Source organism: Electrona antarctica, assembly GCF_951216825.1.
Source record: "Electrona antarctica genome assembly, chromosome: 22".
NCBI classification, from domain to species: domain Eukaryota; kingdom Metazoa; phylum Chordata; class Actinopteri; order Myctophiformes; family Myctophidae; genus Electrona; species Electrona antarctica.
This window is the reverse complement of record NC_136805.1, coordinates 7,856,302-7,872,621: the sequence shown is the minus strand read 5'-3', so window position 1 is coordinate 7,872,621 and position 16,320 is coordinate 7,856,302. Positions and strand designations below refer to the sequence as shown.

Here is a 16,320-nt window from a genome sequence, read left to right as displayed (position 1 = left end):
AGATCCAGTATAAGTCATTTTACACTTGGTTGCATGCTGAAAATAGCCGATCTACAAGTTCACAATGCGTCGCAGCGCGACGCATTGTGAACTTGTAGATCGGCTATTTTCAGCAAGTGTAAAATCAGTCATTACGACAGCAAAACACATTTTTTGTCGACTAAATGTCATGCGATTTTAGTCGACTAAATCTACAGTTGATTTAGTCGACTAAAATCGCATGACATTTAGTCGACTAAAACTAGAGTAACACTAAGGCACTCCAGGTGACTAAAATGTGACTAAAACTATATGAAAACTATTCAAAAGACTATGACTAAAACTAAAATCAAATTTTGCTGCCAAAAACAACACTGCACTTAACACAGCAGACGAGACAGCTAGAGCATGTTCATTTTAACGATCAATCGATTGTGATCTGGCTCGGATGAATGGAACTAACACAGTATTCCTATTTATCGGTGTCACGATAAAACTTAAAACGGTTCCAGATGCGATGGAACAGATTCCGGTTCTTCAATTTCGGAACCGGGTCTGAAAAAGAACCAGTACAGGGTCTGAGTTAACACATTTCCTCCCGTGACCATAGGTCATACAGTAGGTGGTAAGCAAAGAAGAAGAGCCCTCAACCCGGCTGACCCGGAAGTGATTGCCCTCCATGTCGTGCCAGGCTCGCTCACGCCCATGATCTGCCGCTCAAACTATCATTTATTATGCATATAGCACGACCTCGAATTAATGTTTCATTAAGCTCTAAACATGGTCCTTTATCTCAATCTGAGCCCAAAAATGCTTTAGATCGCATGTGTGCTCGTGCACGAGGAGATTTTGGATATTCAGCGACTACACACCATGGGAGGATGCTTAAAAACGGTAAATAAAATACTATTAATTCTGGATTAAATGACATTAAACAAACCCGAGGTTTCCTGTGTTGGCAGGAAAGGAGGTTGCAAGCACGAATCCCGAGAAATCGTGGGTCTGGCATAGATTCGGTTAATGTCGAAGTGTCCTTGAGCAAGGCACCGAACCCCTAACTGCATGCCTCCGATGAGCCAATAGGTACCACCTTCGGTACCGTGGTTTCCTCCAAGGCACCGAACCCCTAACTGCATGCCTCCGATGAACCGATAGGTACCACCTTCGGTACCGTGGTTTCCTCCAAGGCACCGAACCCATAACTGCATGCCTCTGATGAACCGATAGGTACCACCTTCGGTACCGTGGTTTCCTCCAAGGCACCGAACCCATAACTGCATGCCTCCGATGAGCCAATAGGTACCACCTTCGGTACCGTGGTTTCCTCCAAGGCACCGAACCCCTAACTGCATGCCTCCGATGAGCAGATAGGTACCACCTTCGGTACCGTGGTTTCCTCCAAGGCACCGAACCCATAACTGCATGCCTCCGATGAGCTGATAGGTACCACCTTCGGTACCGTGGTTTCCTCCAAGGCACCGAACCCATAACTACATGCCTCTGATGAACCGATAGGTACCACCTTCGGTACCATGGTTTCCTCCAAGGCACCGAACCCATAACTGCATGCCTCCGATGAGCTGATAGGTACCACCTTCGGTACCGTGGTTTCCTCCAAGGCACCGAACCCATAACTACATGCCTCCGATGAGCCGATACGTACCACCTTTGGTACCGTGGTTTCCTCCAAGGCACCGAACCCATAACTGCATGCCTCCGATGAGCCGATAGGTACCACCTTCGGTACCGTGGTTTCCTCCAAGGCACCGAACCCATAACTGCATGCCTCCGATGAGCCAATAGGTACCACCTTCGGTACCGTGGTTTCCTCCAAGGCACCGGACCCATAACTACATGCCTCCGATGAGCCGATAGGTACCACCTTTGGTACCGTGGTTTCCTCCAAGGCACCGAACCCATAACTACATGCCTCCGATGAACCGATAGGTACCACCTTCGGTACCGTGGTTTCCTCCAAGGCACCGAACCCATAACTGCATGCCTCCGATGAGCAGATAGGTACCACCTTCGGTACCGTGGTTTCCTCCAAGGCACCGAACCCATAACTGCATGCCTCCGATGAGCAGATAGGTACCACCTTCGGTACCGTGGTTTCCTCCAAGGCACCGGACCCATAACTGCATGCCTCCGATGAGCAGATAGGTACCACCTTCGGTACCGTGGTTTCCTCCAAGGCACCGAACCCATAACTGCATGCCTCCGATGAACCGATAGGTACCACCTTCGGTACCGTGGTTTCCTCCAAGGCACCGAACCCATAACTGCATGCCTCCGATGAGCCGATAGGTACCACCTTTGGTACCGTGGTTTCCTCCAAGGCACCGAACCCATAACTGCATGCCTCTGATGAACCGATAGGTACCACCTTCGGTACCGTGGTTTCCTCCAAGGCACCGAACCCATAACTGCATGCCTCCGATGAGCCGATAGGTACCACCTTCGGTACCGTGGTTTCCTCCAAGGCACCGAACCCATAACTGCATGCCTCCGATGAGCCGATAGGTACCACCTTCGGTACCGTGGTTTCCTCCAAGGCACCGAACCCCTAACTGCATGCCTCCGATGAGCCGATTGGTACCACCTTTGGTACCATGGTTTCCTCCAAGGCACCGAACCCCTAACTGCATGCCTCCGATGAGCCGATAGGTACCACCTTCGGTACCGTGGTTTCCTCCAAGGCACCGAACCCATAACTGCATGCCTCCGATGAGCCGATAGGTACCACCTTCGGTACCGTGGTTTCCTCCAAGGCACCGAACCCCTAACTGCATGCCTCCGATGAGCCGATAGGTACCACCTTCGGTACCGTGGTTTCCTCCAAGGCACCGAACCCATAACTACATGCCTCCGATGAGCCGATAGGTACCACCTTCGGTACCGTGGTTTCCTCCAAGGCACCGGACCCATAACTGCATGCCTCCGATGAGCAGATAGGTACCACCTTCGGTACCGTGGTTTCCTCCAAGGCACCGAACCCATAACTACATGCCTCCGATGAGCAGATAGGTACCACCTTCGGTACCGTGGTTTCCTCCGCCGCCCGTCGGTGTGTAAACGTTTGAACGGAATGCACGTTGTATACAGTAGTGCTTTAGAAGCGCAATATAAAAGCACCATTTACCATTTTTTTCCAGACCAACCGCTGTTCCAGTAAAAGAACGGAGAAGGACAGAGGATGACAGGACGGTGGGTGGGTGACCGGGGATGAGAGAGAAGAAGAGACAGGGATAATGGTGTGTGTTGGGTTAGGGTTAAAGAACGGAGAAGGACAGAGGATGACAGGACGGTGGGTGGGTGACCGGGGATGAGAGAGAAGAAGAGACAGGGATAATGTGTGTGTGTTGGGTTAGGGTTAAAGAAGGGAGAAGGACAGAGGATGACAGGACGGTGGGTGGGTGGCCGGGGATGAGAGAGAAGAAGAGACAGGGATAATGGTGTGTGTTGGGTTAGGGTTAAAGAAGGGAGAAGGACAGAGGATGACAGGGCGGTGGGTGGGTGGCCGGGGATGAGAGAGAAGAAGAGACAGGGATAATGGTGTGTGTTGGGTTAGGGTTAAAGAAGGGAGAAGGACAGAGGATGACAGGACGGTGGGTGGGTGGCCGGGGATGAGAGAGAAGAGACAGGGATAATGGTGTGTGTTGGGTTAGGGTTAGAGAAGGACAGAGGATGACAGGACGGTGGGTGGGTGGCCGGGGATGAGAGGGAAGAAGAGACAGGGATAATGGTGTGTGTTGGGTTAGGGTTAAAGAAGGGAGAAGGACAGAGGATGACAGGATGGTGGGTGGGTGGCCGGGGATGAGAGAGAAGAGACAGGGATAATGGTGTGTGTTGGGTTAGGGTTAAAGAACGGAGAAGGACAGAGGATGACAGGACGGTGGGTGGGTGGCCGGGGATGAGAGAGAAGAAGAGACAGGGATAATGGTGTGTGTTGGGTTAGGGTTAAAGAAGGGAGAAGGACAGAGGATGACAGGGCGGTGGGTGGGTGGGTGGCCGGGGATGAGAGAGAAGAAGAGACAGGGATAATGGTGTGTGTTGGGCGTTAGGTGGCCGGGGATGAGAGAGAAGAGACAGGGATAATGGTGTGTGTTGGGTTAGGGTTAAAGAAGGGAGAAGGACAGAGGATGACAGGGCGGTGGGAGGGTGGGTGGCCGGGGATGAGAGAGAAGAAGAGACAGGGATAATGTTGTGTGTTGGGTTAGGGTTAAAGAAGGGAGAAGGACAGAGGATGACAGGGCGGTGGGTGGGTGGCCGGGGATGAGAGAGAAGAAGAGACAGGGATAATGGTGTGTGTTGGGTTAGGGTTAAAGAAGGGAGAAGGACAGAGGATGACAGGACGGTGGGTGGGTGGCCGGGGATGAGAGAGAAGGAGAGACAGGGATAATGGTGTGTGTTGGGTTAGGGTTAAAGAAGGGAGAAGGACAGAGGATGACAGGACGGTGGGTGGGTGGCCGGGGATGAGAGAGAAGAGACAGGGATAATGGTGTGTGTTGGGTTAGGGTTAAAGAAGGGAGAAGGACAGAGGATGACAGGACGGTGGGTGGGTGACCGGGGATGAGAGGGAAGAGGAGACAGGGATAATGGTGTGTGTTGGGTTAGGGTTAAAGAAGGGAGAAGGACAGAGGATGACAGGACGGTGGGTGGGTGGCCGGGGATGAGAGAGAAGAGACAGGGATAATGGTGTGTGTTGGGTTAGGGTTAAAGAAGGGAGAAGGACAGAGGATGACAGGACGGTGGGTGGGTGGCCGGGGATGAGAGAGAAGAAGAGACAGGGATAATGGTGTGTGTTGGGTTAGGGTTAAAGAAGGGAGAAGGACAGAGGATGACAGGACGGTGGGTGGGTGGCCGGGGATGAGAGAGAAGAAGAGACAGGGATAATGGTGTGTGTTGGGTTAGGGTTAAAGAAGGGAGAAGGACAGAGGATGACAGGGCGGTGGGTGGGTGGCCGGGGATGAGAGAGAAGAGACAGGGATAATGGTGTGTGTTGGGTTAGGGTTAAAGAAGGGAGAAGGACAGAGGATGACAGGGCGGTGGGTGGGTGGCCGGGGATGAGAGAGAAGAAGAGACAGGGATAATGGTGTGTGTTGGGTTAGGGTTAAAGAAGGGAGAAGGACAGAGGATGACAGGGCGGTGGGTGGGTGGCCGGGGATGAGAGGGAAGAAGAGACAGGGATAATGGTGTGTGTTGGGTTAGGGTTAAAGAACGGAGAAGGACAGAGGATGACAGGACGGTGGGTGGGTGGCCGGGGATGAGAGAGAAGGAGAGACAGGGATAATGTGTGTGTGTTGGGGGGCGTACGGTGTGGGCGGAGGGCTCCAGCTGCGTGTTTATCCTGCATCACGGGGGATGGTGACACAACCAGAGGAGATGACAGTGCAGATGATTTCTGTGACATGTGACAACACACACACACACACACACAGTACTCTCTCTATCCTCGGTGTGTGTGTGCACGTGAGTGTTGACTGACAGACATGTATAATTCACAGAAATCTATACCTAGATTCAAAGGCATTTATCATTTTTTGTGTGTGTGCGATATAAGAGGGCACATGACATAATGATTTATACTTACTGCGTTTCCCTCCTGGTGGTGGTGAAAAGGTAACGTCGAGCACAGTCAGCACTCACCTCATTACACCCATCTGGACCTCTGTGGAAGAACATATGAGACCGACCACCCCCACACCCACACGCACACACCACCCCCCCCCCCCCCCACACACACACACACACACACACACACACACACACACACACACACACACACACACACACACACACACACACACACACACACACACACACACACACACACACACACACACACACACACACACACACACACACACACACACACACACACACACACACACACACACACACACACACACACACACCACCCCCCGTGTCTGCAAAAGAACGGTCTGTGCCTCGGCAAAAAAAGACATCTCGTTCTTACGCACGCACACAGTGTCCATAGTCGTGCATGGTTATTCAGCTGCATCATATTATTTAGGACAGCCACCTGACCCTTACTGTGAACGGAGATTGTCGTGTGTGGGGGCTTGATCACCCTTGCACGACTTTTTACTGTTCGCCCAATAGCAGCATGAGGTCATGGGACAGAGACCTGTCTAACCCCACCTGGAGCCACATGGGACAGAGACCTGCCTATAACCCCACCTGGAGCCACATGGGACAGAGACCTGCCGAACCCCACCTGGAGCCACATGGGACAGAGACCTGCCTAACCCCACCTGGAGCCACATGGGACAGAGACCTGCCTAACCCCACCTGGAGCCACATGGGACAGAGACCTGCCTAACCCCACCTGGAGCCACATGGGACAGAGACCTGCCTATAACCCCACCTGGAGCCACATGGGACAGAGACCTGCCTATCCCCACCTGGAGCCACATGGGACAGAGACCTGCCTATAACCCCACCTGGAGCCACATGGGACAGAGACCTGCCTAACCCCCCCTGGAGCCACATGGGACAGAGACCTGCCTATAACCCCACCTGGAGCCACATGGGACAGAGACCTGCCTAACCCCCCCTGGAGCCACATGGGACAGAGACCTGCCTATAACCCCACCTGGAGCCACATGGGACAGAGACCTGCCTAACCCACCTGGAGCCACATGGGACAGAGACCTGCCCAACCCCACCTGGAGCCACATGGGACAGAGACCTGCCTATAACCCCACCTGGAGCCACATGGGACAGAGACCTGCCTATAACCCCACCTGGAGCCACATGGGACAGAGACCTGCCTAACCCCACCTGGAGCCACATGGGACAGAGACCTGCCTAACCCCACCTGGAGCCACATGGGACAGAGACCTGCCTAACCCCACCTGGAGCCACATGGGACAGAGACCTGCCGAACCCCACCTGGAGCCACATGGGACAGAGACCTGCCTAACCCCACCTGGAGCCACATGGGACAGAGACCTGTCTAACCCCACCTGGAGCCACATGGGACAGAGACCTGCCTAACCCCACCTGGAGCCACATGGGACAGAGACCTGCCTAACCCCACCTGGAGCCACATGGGACAGAGACCTGCCTAACCCCACCTGGAGCCACATGGGACAGAGACCTGCCTAACCCCACCTGGAGCCACATGGGACAGAGACCTGCCTAACCCAACCTGGAGCCACATGGGACAGAGACCTGCCTAACCCCACCTGGAGCCACATGGGACAGAGACCTGCCGAACCCCACCTGGAGCCACATGGGACAGAGACCTGCCTAACCCCACCTGGAGCCACATGGGACAGAGACCTGTCTAACCCCACCTGGAGCCACATGGGACAGAGACCTGTCTAACCCCACCTGGAGCCACATGGGACAGAGACCTGCCTATAACCCCACCTGGAGCCACATGGGACAGAGACCTGCCTAACCCCACCTGGAGCCACATGGGACAGAGACCTGCCTAACCCCACCTGGAGCCACATGGGACAGAGACCTGCCTAACCCCACCTGGAGCCACATGGGACAGAGACCTGCCTATAACCCCACCTGGAGCCACATGGGACAGAGACCTGCCTAACCCCACCTGGAGCCACATGGGACAGAGACCTGTCTATAACCCCACCTGGAGCCACATGGGACAGAGACCTGCCTATAACCCCACCTGGAGCCACATGGGACAGAGACCTGCCTATAACCCCACCTGGAGCCACATGGGACAGAGACCTGCCTAACCCCACCTGGAGCCACATGGGACAGAGACCTGCCTAACCCCACCTGGAGCCACATGGGACAGAGACCTGCCTATAACCCCACCTGGAGCCACATGGGACAGAGACCTGCCTAACCCCACCTGGAGCCACATGGGACAGAGACCTGCCTAACCCCACCTGGAGCCACATGGGACAGAGACCTGCCTATCCCCACCTGGAGCCACATGGGACAGAGACCTGCCTAACCCCACCTGGAGCCACATGGGACAGAGACCTGTCTAACCCCACCTGGAGCCACATGGAACAGAGACCTGCCTAACCCCACCTGGAGCCACATGGAACAGAGACCTGCCTAACCCCACCTGGAGCCACATGGGACAGAGACCTGCCTAACCCCACCTGGAGCCACATGGAACAGAGACCTGCCTAACCCCACCTGGAGCCACATGGGACAGAGACCTGCCTAACCCACCTGGAGCCACATGGGACAGAGACCTGCCTAACCCCACCTGGAGCCACATGGGACAGAGACCTGCCGAACCCCACCTGGAGCCACATGGGACAGAGACCTGTCTAACCCCACCTGGAGCCACATGGGACAGAGACCTGCCTAACCCCACCTGGAGCCACATGGGACAGAGACCTGCCTAACCCCACCTGGAGCCACATGGGACAGAGACCTGCCGAACCCACCTGGAGCCACATGGGACAGAGACCTGCCTATAACCCCACCTGGAGCCACATGGGACAGAGACCTGCCTAACCCCACCTGGAGCCACATGGGACAGAGACCTGTCTAACCCCACCTGGAGCCACATGGGACAGAGACCTGCCTAACCCCACCTGGAGCCACATGGGACAGAGACCTGCCTATAACCCCACCTGGAGCCACATGGGACAGAGACCTGCCTAACCCCACCTGGAGCCACATGGGACAGAGACCTGCCTAACCCCACCTGGAGCCACATGGGACAGAGACCTGCCTATAACCCCACCTGGAGCCACATGGGACAGAGACCTGCCTATAACCCCACCTGGAGCCACATGGGACAGAGACCTGCCTATCCCCACCTGGAGCCACCAGCTGTCTCCCGGACGTATCTGCACACAAGCTTGCAAATAAACAACACATTATTGATGCCATAATTATCTACGCCAGAAGGACAGGGATGGAGATTATGTTTTTGCCCCCCCGTGTGTGTGTGTGTGTGTGTGTGTTAGGGCATTCACTGCTAGTATTTTTTACTAAGTTGCCTAGTTTACTAGTCGACTAGTTGTTTAACTACCTATATATTTTTTGAAATAAAGATTTGTACATTTAAAAACTGTGTACATTGGTGACTATAACTATAATCTACCTGATCTTGAGGCCTACAAAATCGGGGAAAAAATAAAAAAAATAAACTTTTTTTTTTTAATCAACTAGTCAACTAGTACCAACTAGTACCCCCCCCCCCTAGTCTTCTACAGATATCTCTGGAGTCAATGTTTTCATATTTCAAACCAATTAGCTATAATTGTCTTCCAAAGTTTGTGGGAGATCGGGGCCTAATTTACAAGAAATGCCAAAAACACATCCTCCAATTGAGACCAAATTTTAATCAGATATTGAGAAGGTTTAACCATATGTAATGGAAATTCTATTTCCACCAGGAACTTCCTCAGTTCCTTAAGGATGCAACCCACGACTTACACATCCCTGGCAGAGCACCCCTTTCTAGTTTATACTCCATTGTGAGGCGTTGCTTGCCCAACAGTTCTGATATTTTTGGCAAGCAACAAAAACATAATTAGTTGAGTGAGTCTATGTGCTCCGTGTTTGTCTGGAGAGGTCAAGAAAGGAAATGTAAACCATCATGTTCCCTGTACGAAAACTGAGGACAAGAGGAGGAAAGCGTGCATGCTTTCCTTGTCTCAGTCTGGAGTCTGGACGTCGTCAGCAGCTATAATGTATATTCAGTCCATATACTACTGGAGTATCATCACAGTTCTCCATGACAGCTGGGCATTCTACTAGCGCCTGGGAGCGATGAAAGCTTCTCCTCTATCTGTCTTTCACTGGGCTAAGCTCCGCTTCAGCGTGATTCAATGGGATGGAACCAAGGCCTTGAATAGAACACTTGTGAACCAATCACAGACGGGGGAGGGGTGCTCCTGTCCTTTTAATAAAAGTCACTGGGCAGAGTATAGACTTGACTAGCTGAACCACACCTCCTAGTGGCGGAGAATGGAATGGGATGTTTGGAATGGCCCCACATACTCAAAAGTTATTTTTTGTTAAAAGCAAAGCATAAATGTATGCTTTAACTGGGCCGATTTCTTGTGGAAGACCTGAAAGCTCACATTACGAATAATATAGACATTTCATTGTCTTTCACAAATCCTAAATAATCATTTAACCATCATTTAAAGACCTAAATTAACACTTAGGATTTAACAGTGTACCAAGCAGTGCAAGCACACATCATTGCAGCTGGAAAGGCACAATTACATGGAAATATGAGACGACTTCAGCTAAAGTTTGAGTTTCTGCCAGTTAGAGGAAATCAATACAGTGGCAGAGCAAAGGACCAACGGAGGGGGGGGGAGGTGGTTGATTTGGGAGGGAGGGAGGGAGGTGGTGGAGGGAGGAGGGAGGGAGGTGGTTGATTTGGGAGATAAACTGCCCTTGACTTTCACCTTCCGAAGCCTCTGGATTTAATCTATGATGGCAGACGCAAGAGCAGACTCGGCTGGCAACACAGAAATAAAAACCAAAAACAATAAACAATGGATAAATAAGACTTTCCCCAGAAAAGTTTATTTAATTGTTAAAAATAGTAAGGCTAGAGATGCTGTAGAAGTACACAGGTCGATGCATGTACTAGAACAGATGGGGGTCGATATCAATGACAAGCCTGTATGTTGGGAGGACTGTAGCCCCCCCTGACAGGGGAGTAGGGGGGGTACATCCTAAGACTGTAGCCCCCCTGACAGGGGAGTAGGGGGGGAACATCCTAAGACTGTAGCCCCCCTGACAGGGGAGTAGGGGGGGTACATCCTAAGACTGTAGCCCCCCTGACAGGGGAGTAGGGGGGGGGTACATCCTAAGACTGTAGGCCCCCCTGACAGGGGAGTAGGGGGGGTACATCCTAAGACTGTAGCCCCCCTGACAGGGGAGTACATCCTAAGACTGTAGCCCCCCGGACAGGGGAGTAGGGGGGGTACATCCTAAGTTGAGGAGGAGGATGGAGGAAGCAGGTTTTGTGAAACCAGCTCTGGTACAATAGAGTTGCCCCCCATTGACTGATCCGATATCAGTTTTACTGAACCCTCCAGTAGTCTTAATATCAGAGCTTTGGGAGGGTAAACTGATCCTGTCTATGTCTGAGGGTGAGTTCTACCCAGGGCACTGTGTTAATACTACTAATACGCAGGCCTCAGACAACCCCTGCCTTGACCACCGCCACCTCCTGCAGAGATAGTGCATAGCTCAGTGAGTTACCCTCTCCAAAAAATCAACCAAGTATTACAACAATATATCATTTCAATAGCAAAAGAAAAACAAAAAAAACATTGTCATAACAATAAACCCAAGCCAGTTTCATGTTTCAAAGACATATATAATCATATATATATATTCCTATTCAATGTACAAAGATACATTCTGAATTGCAAAAGGCTCATTCATGGAAATAAATACTGAAATGGCTAAATTGCAATACGATAGCAATCCTCTCCTCTCGTGGAGGGAAGAGACATGCATGCGCACACACTCACATGAGGACGGGCCTCATATCTCATACTCTTCAATACAGAGGAAACAGAAAACAAAAAACAAAACATAACAGCAAAAATTCTGATAGTACACACACACACACACACACACACACACACACACAGGCCAGAGACAGGGCTCGCCTCGAATTGCACCCTATCCGACATCCCGCACACGTTGCGCCCTGCATCCGGGCCAGATTATAGTGGACAGTAGCGGGGGATAGGTTGCCATTTCAGAGAGAGAGCAGTCTAAAAAAAACAATCCAAAAACATACAAAAGGCTAATAAAAAATAGTCTTAAAATATTGACTGAAAGAATCGATGTCTGCCCGACACATCAGGAGGGAATTTCACTTCAGAGCCGCAGCTACTGAACATCATGTAACAAAAAAAGGCGCAGGGGGCGGAGACTAGAGCGGCACTGCAAAAACACAATGTCAAGTCAAGGATTTTTTAACCACTTTAACCCTGGTGTCCCTCTTTTGGGCATGGAATCATAGCCCAGCAAGCACGGTCAGGACCTGGACGACTTAGTGACGTCTCGATTGGGGCTAGATCAAGTCAAACCAAGACTAGTCAGATCTGGCCCAGAATATCACCTGATTTCAACCAACATAAATTCTGCCCGCTAAAAGACGGACGTCCCTGGATGAATCAGAGAGAGTCCGATCGAGACCAGATCAACTTAAGTCATATCATAACTAGTCAGATCTGGCTCAGAATAAGCTATATTACTTCAACTGGTGTCTTGGAAATGACGTAAAGATCATCCCCATATGGGCTGAGATCTGGTCTAGTCCTGAACGTCACCGGAGTCACCGGAGGACGTCATCATAACGTCATTTGGCTTGCTGGGAGGCAGAAGTTTTCAAAAAGATTTCCAATAGCAGAGCGAGCTCACATCTCGTCGTGGTTGTGACGTATTGTGAATGGCTATTTTTTTTTAAGTAGGGCTTAAGTGGTTAATAAAAACTTGACAGTTTGAGATTTGTATATGAGATAATAATGTTCAGATAACGCTCAATGTTCCTGCACATATACACTCCCATAGCATGTTTATACAAACAGCAGTAGGTCCAGCATGGTCTCTCCTGTTAATTAAACCCAATTACTTTCACTTAAAGCGAAATATGAAGGTCTAAAAATATATCTATCTATACACCAGGGTTTGTGTTACATGGGATCTACAGGGAGGCAAGACCAAAACATGCTGCTAAAAGGCAAAGTCATGTTATGAAGAGGAGTCACTGTTTTGTTAGTTTAACATAATCCTCAATTAATCTTATTTTAATTTTTTTTTAAATCATTTTCCTTTGGTAGCAAACATTCTTTCACAGAAGAATAAATACTTGAAAAAAGTCTATATAACTTAGTTCTTTCAAACCTCGATACCTAAGGCAGTCGTAGATATTTGTAAAGTGTCTACTTAGCTCTAAGCTGGTGGGAAGGGTCGACGGAGCAGAGATGCAATGACGCAGTGGCGTGCACAGACATTTAGAGGGGCAGGTGCTCAAGTGAAAAGAAAGGGCACCTTGTGCAGCGCGTGGAACCGGCCGGTTGCCTTAACCCATTCTGGACGGGAACCCCTTTTGGTGTTTTAACTAAGCATTATGTTATACTTTAGCTATTGAAAAATAGCAGATCTACAAGCTCATAACGCGCCACCGAGTGGCGCGCTACGAGCTTGTAGGTCTGCTATTTTTGAAAAATCGTAAAAGTTTTGGTGTCTAAATAATATATTAGAAGCTTTTCATCAAGAATTGATCAATGTCACCATGGTCCACATACTGTACAGTGTACACTGTACTGTTTTTTTTGTTTGTTCAAAAGGGCACATTTGTCCAGAGGGAAAAGGGCAGGGGGTGCTCTAGCACCCCCTAGTGTCTATCTGTGCACGCCACTGCAATGACGTCTCTCTGGGGCCCTGTTCAAATACTTCTATGTCACACCCTGCCTCCCTTCCTTTCTGGCCTCCTCAATAGGCTAATTCAATAGAATCTAAATCAAGGATTATCAACCGGTCCAACTAAAAAACAGACCTGCCACTAATGTCAAGGAAGGAAGGACATCCGCGTACAAGAGTAGCAGGTAGCCGTTGCATTTTTAATCTTGCAAAGTCAAGTCTCTAAACTGTTACCCAGCTTCGCACGGATGGGTCAAGACTCGGGAGATGATGAGAAGGCGTTGAACGGGGCAATCCTCTGCTCCAGCAGCCCATAACATGATTCATCTGTGTATTGCATTTGTCTCGACACGAAACAAGATCCAGTGAAAACAGGCAATTGATTTAAACAGTCTTGCATACAATCAAATGCCAAGTTCACAAGGAAGTAGTAAGATAAAGCGAGAAGCGCGAGTGAGGAAGAGAGAGTAGGAAAGAAAACTTTACAGAATGGGGAAAGTGGACGAACACGTCTGCTTTGTTTATAACCAACTGCACAGGAATAGACTCCTTATCTATTCTGATTGTCCTGATCTATTCTTACATCAGTGGTTTCGAACCCTTTTCACATCAAGGTCCATTATTTATTTGGCCTTTGAGCCACGGACCACCATTTGATGAGATTTAGCCTCTCAGACCCAAGACTTAGAATATTTCGTTGCCGTTGGATGAGAGTTTGTCCACAATTCCATGCTGTATTGATGTGGTACCATAGGAGTGATAACAGGCAAACAATTCTTCTACATTCTCAAAATTGGTGTTAAGAGTTCTTGTAAATTAAGTAATGCAGACGTTTAACAATAATTTAACTCTTAAAGCGTAAAATTAAACCAAATGGACCGCTACGGATCCATTTGGTTTCATTTTACGCTCTTGTGAGTTAAAGATCTATAAGGGTCCATTTGGTTACCAACTCTCCATCATTTAGCTGGGGACCACCTGGAACCGCCTCAAGGCCCACTGGTTGAGAACCACTGCCTTACATCATCAAACATTAGGACACCAGTAATTGTAACTGTTGAAAGTGTTCACACAGTACAGGGAGTGAAACCTGAATGTGTCAAGTTGGAAAATTGGATGCATTCTTTTTTCTGAGCACATGAAACAAATAATAATAATAATGAAATAAAGTAAAAAATAAATAAAAAAGGGCATGGTTTTGTATTCAGTATTTGTGTACTTGAAAAAACGGTAATTGCAAAGGAATAAAAAAAGTAAAATTATTTTGAACAAAACAGATATACAAAAAAGTAGTGGGAAATGTAAAGTAAGTAAATAAAAATCTAAATGAACATGCGTTTCGTGTTCAGTTTGAACTGCTCCCGGTGATGGGCAGAAAGCCGCCACACTCCTGCGGCGAAGTTTACCGCTGATGCGCGAAGAAGAGCTAACAGTTTCGCTGTGACCCGAGGGACAAAGTGCTAATCTTAGACCTGGTGTCTTGTGTGCGGCAGGTCCTCCACCCCCCGAGCTCCCTTTCCGTGTCAGCGTGTGTTCAGGTGCAGGGGGCTGGGGGTGGGGGGGGGTAGTGTTTCATGGGTAAGAGAGGTCCAAATTCAGTCGTCATTACAAAGGACCTGCCAGACAATAAGGTGGCTGCGCTCAGCTTTGGCCAAGAAGGGCTGCAGCTTCATCGTGGGCTCATCCACGTCCTCTGGCTCAGCACCCTCATCACCTACACACACACACACACACACACACACACACACACACGCACACACACACACACAGGCACAAACACAATGTTTTACATGTCGATTCGTTGATATATAAATGTTGTGTATGTTTTTTTTCCAACAAAACGCAGGACACAGATCTAATGATATAATCCAGTGCTTCCCAAACTTTTTCGTGTCAAGTACCCCCAAATCAACATTTATTAGGCCGCGGACCCCCCATTTGAAAACATATGCCAGTGACCCCGATAAGGGAGGATTTTTACGGCTCTAGCAGTGATTCCGAAACATATTAATTTCAAGGACCCCAGTTTCACACGCATTATGCTACGGACCCCCAATTTAATGGCACTTCTATCTCTGGCACCCCAATTTATATTGTAAAACAATGTTAATTTAACTCAGAGAGTGTACAAATGGAACCAAATGCCATTTGGTTCCATTTGTACACTCTCAGAGTTACAGACCCATAAGGGTCCATTTGGTTCCTAACTATCTCAAATTGAGCTAGGTACCCCCTGGAACTCCCTCAAGTACCCCTAGGGGTCCCCGGGGACCCATGATATAATCAATAGTGGTAGCCCTACAACGCACTCACCCATCCTGAAGTCAATGTAGCCTTCTCCTCCACTCATCACCAACATAGACCTGGTCCCATCCTGAGAATGAGCATCCATGGCCTTGTTGTCGCCTGCTGCTTCTCCTCCACTCGATGCGTGTGGGACTGCATGGCCTTCATGCACGCACAGGCACATTATGGACAAGGACAGGGTTAGTATTATGGGGGGTGGTTTTTTTTGTTGTTGTTGCGCTTTACTTTTATTTTATCCATTATGTCCACATGTAACGGAGAGATTGCACATTTCACACAGTAGTATTATCCGTGTCCACCTGACATTGAAAACCTCTGTTCTTAACCCATTTTGGGCGGGAACCCCTTTCGGTGTTTTAAGCATTATGTTATGCTTTAGCTGTTGAAAAATAGCAGATCTACAAGCTTGCTATTTAACTTGTAGGTCTGCTATTTTTGAAAAATCGTGAAAATGTGACGCAAATCTTTGAATATATATTCTTTCAGAGCGAACATTTTCAACTCAAATCTTTGAATATATATTCTTTCAGAGCGAACATTTTCAACTCAAATCTTTGAATATATATTCTTTCAGAGCGAACGTTTTCAACTCAAATCTTTGAATATATATTCTTTCAGAGCGAACGTTTTCAACTCAAATCTTTGCTAATCGTGAAA

General features: G+C 49.3%; 1 protein-coding gene across 2 annotated transcripts in view; it reads right to left on the bottom strand.

The window, feature by feature from the left end:
- Positions 1-10,475: 10,475 nt before the first annotated feature.
- Positions 10,476-16,320, bottom strand: part of spag9b (sperm associated antigen 9b) — an 85,217-nt gene continuing 79,372 nt past the window's right edge. For both annotated transcript variants that reach the window (XM_079493254.1, XM_079493255.1), the window contains 2 exons: positions 15,670-15,804; positions 10,476-15,070 (listed from right to left, as the gene is read on the bottom strand). In XM_079493254.1, coding sequence (XP_079349380.1) covers positions 14,952-15,070; positions 15,670-15,804 — 254 coding nt within the window. In that variant the 3' untranslated portion in view covers positions 10,476-14,951. The remainder of the gene's footprint in view (positions 15,071-15,669; positions 15,805-16,320) is intronic.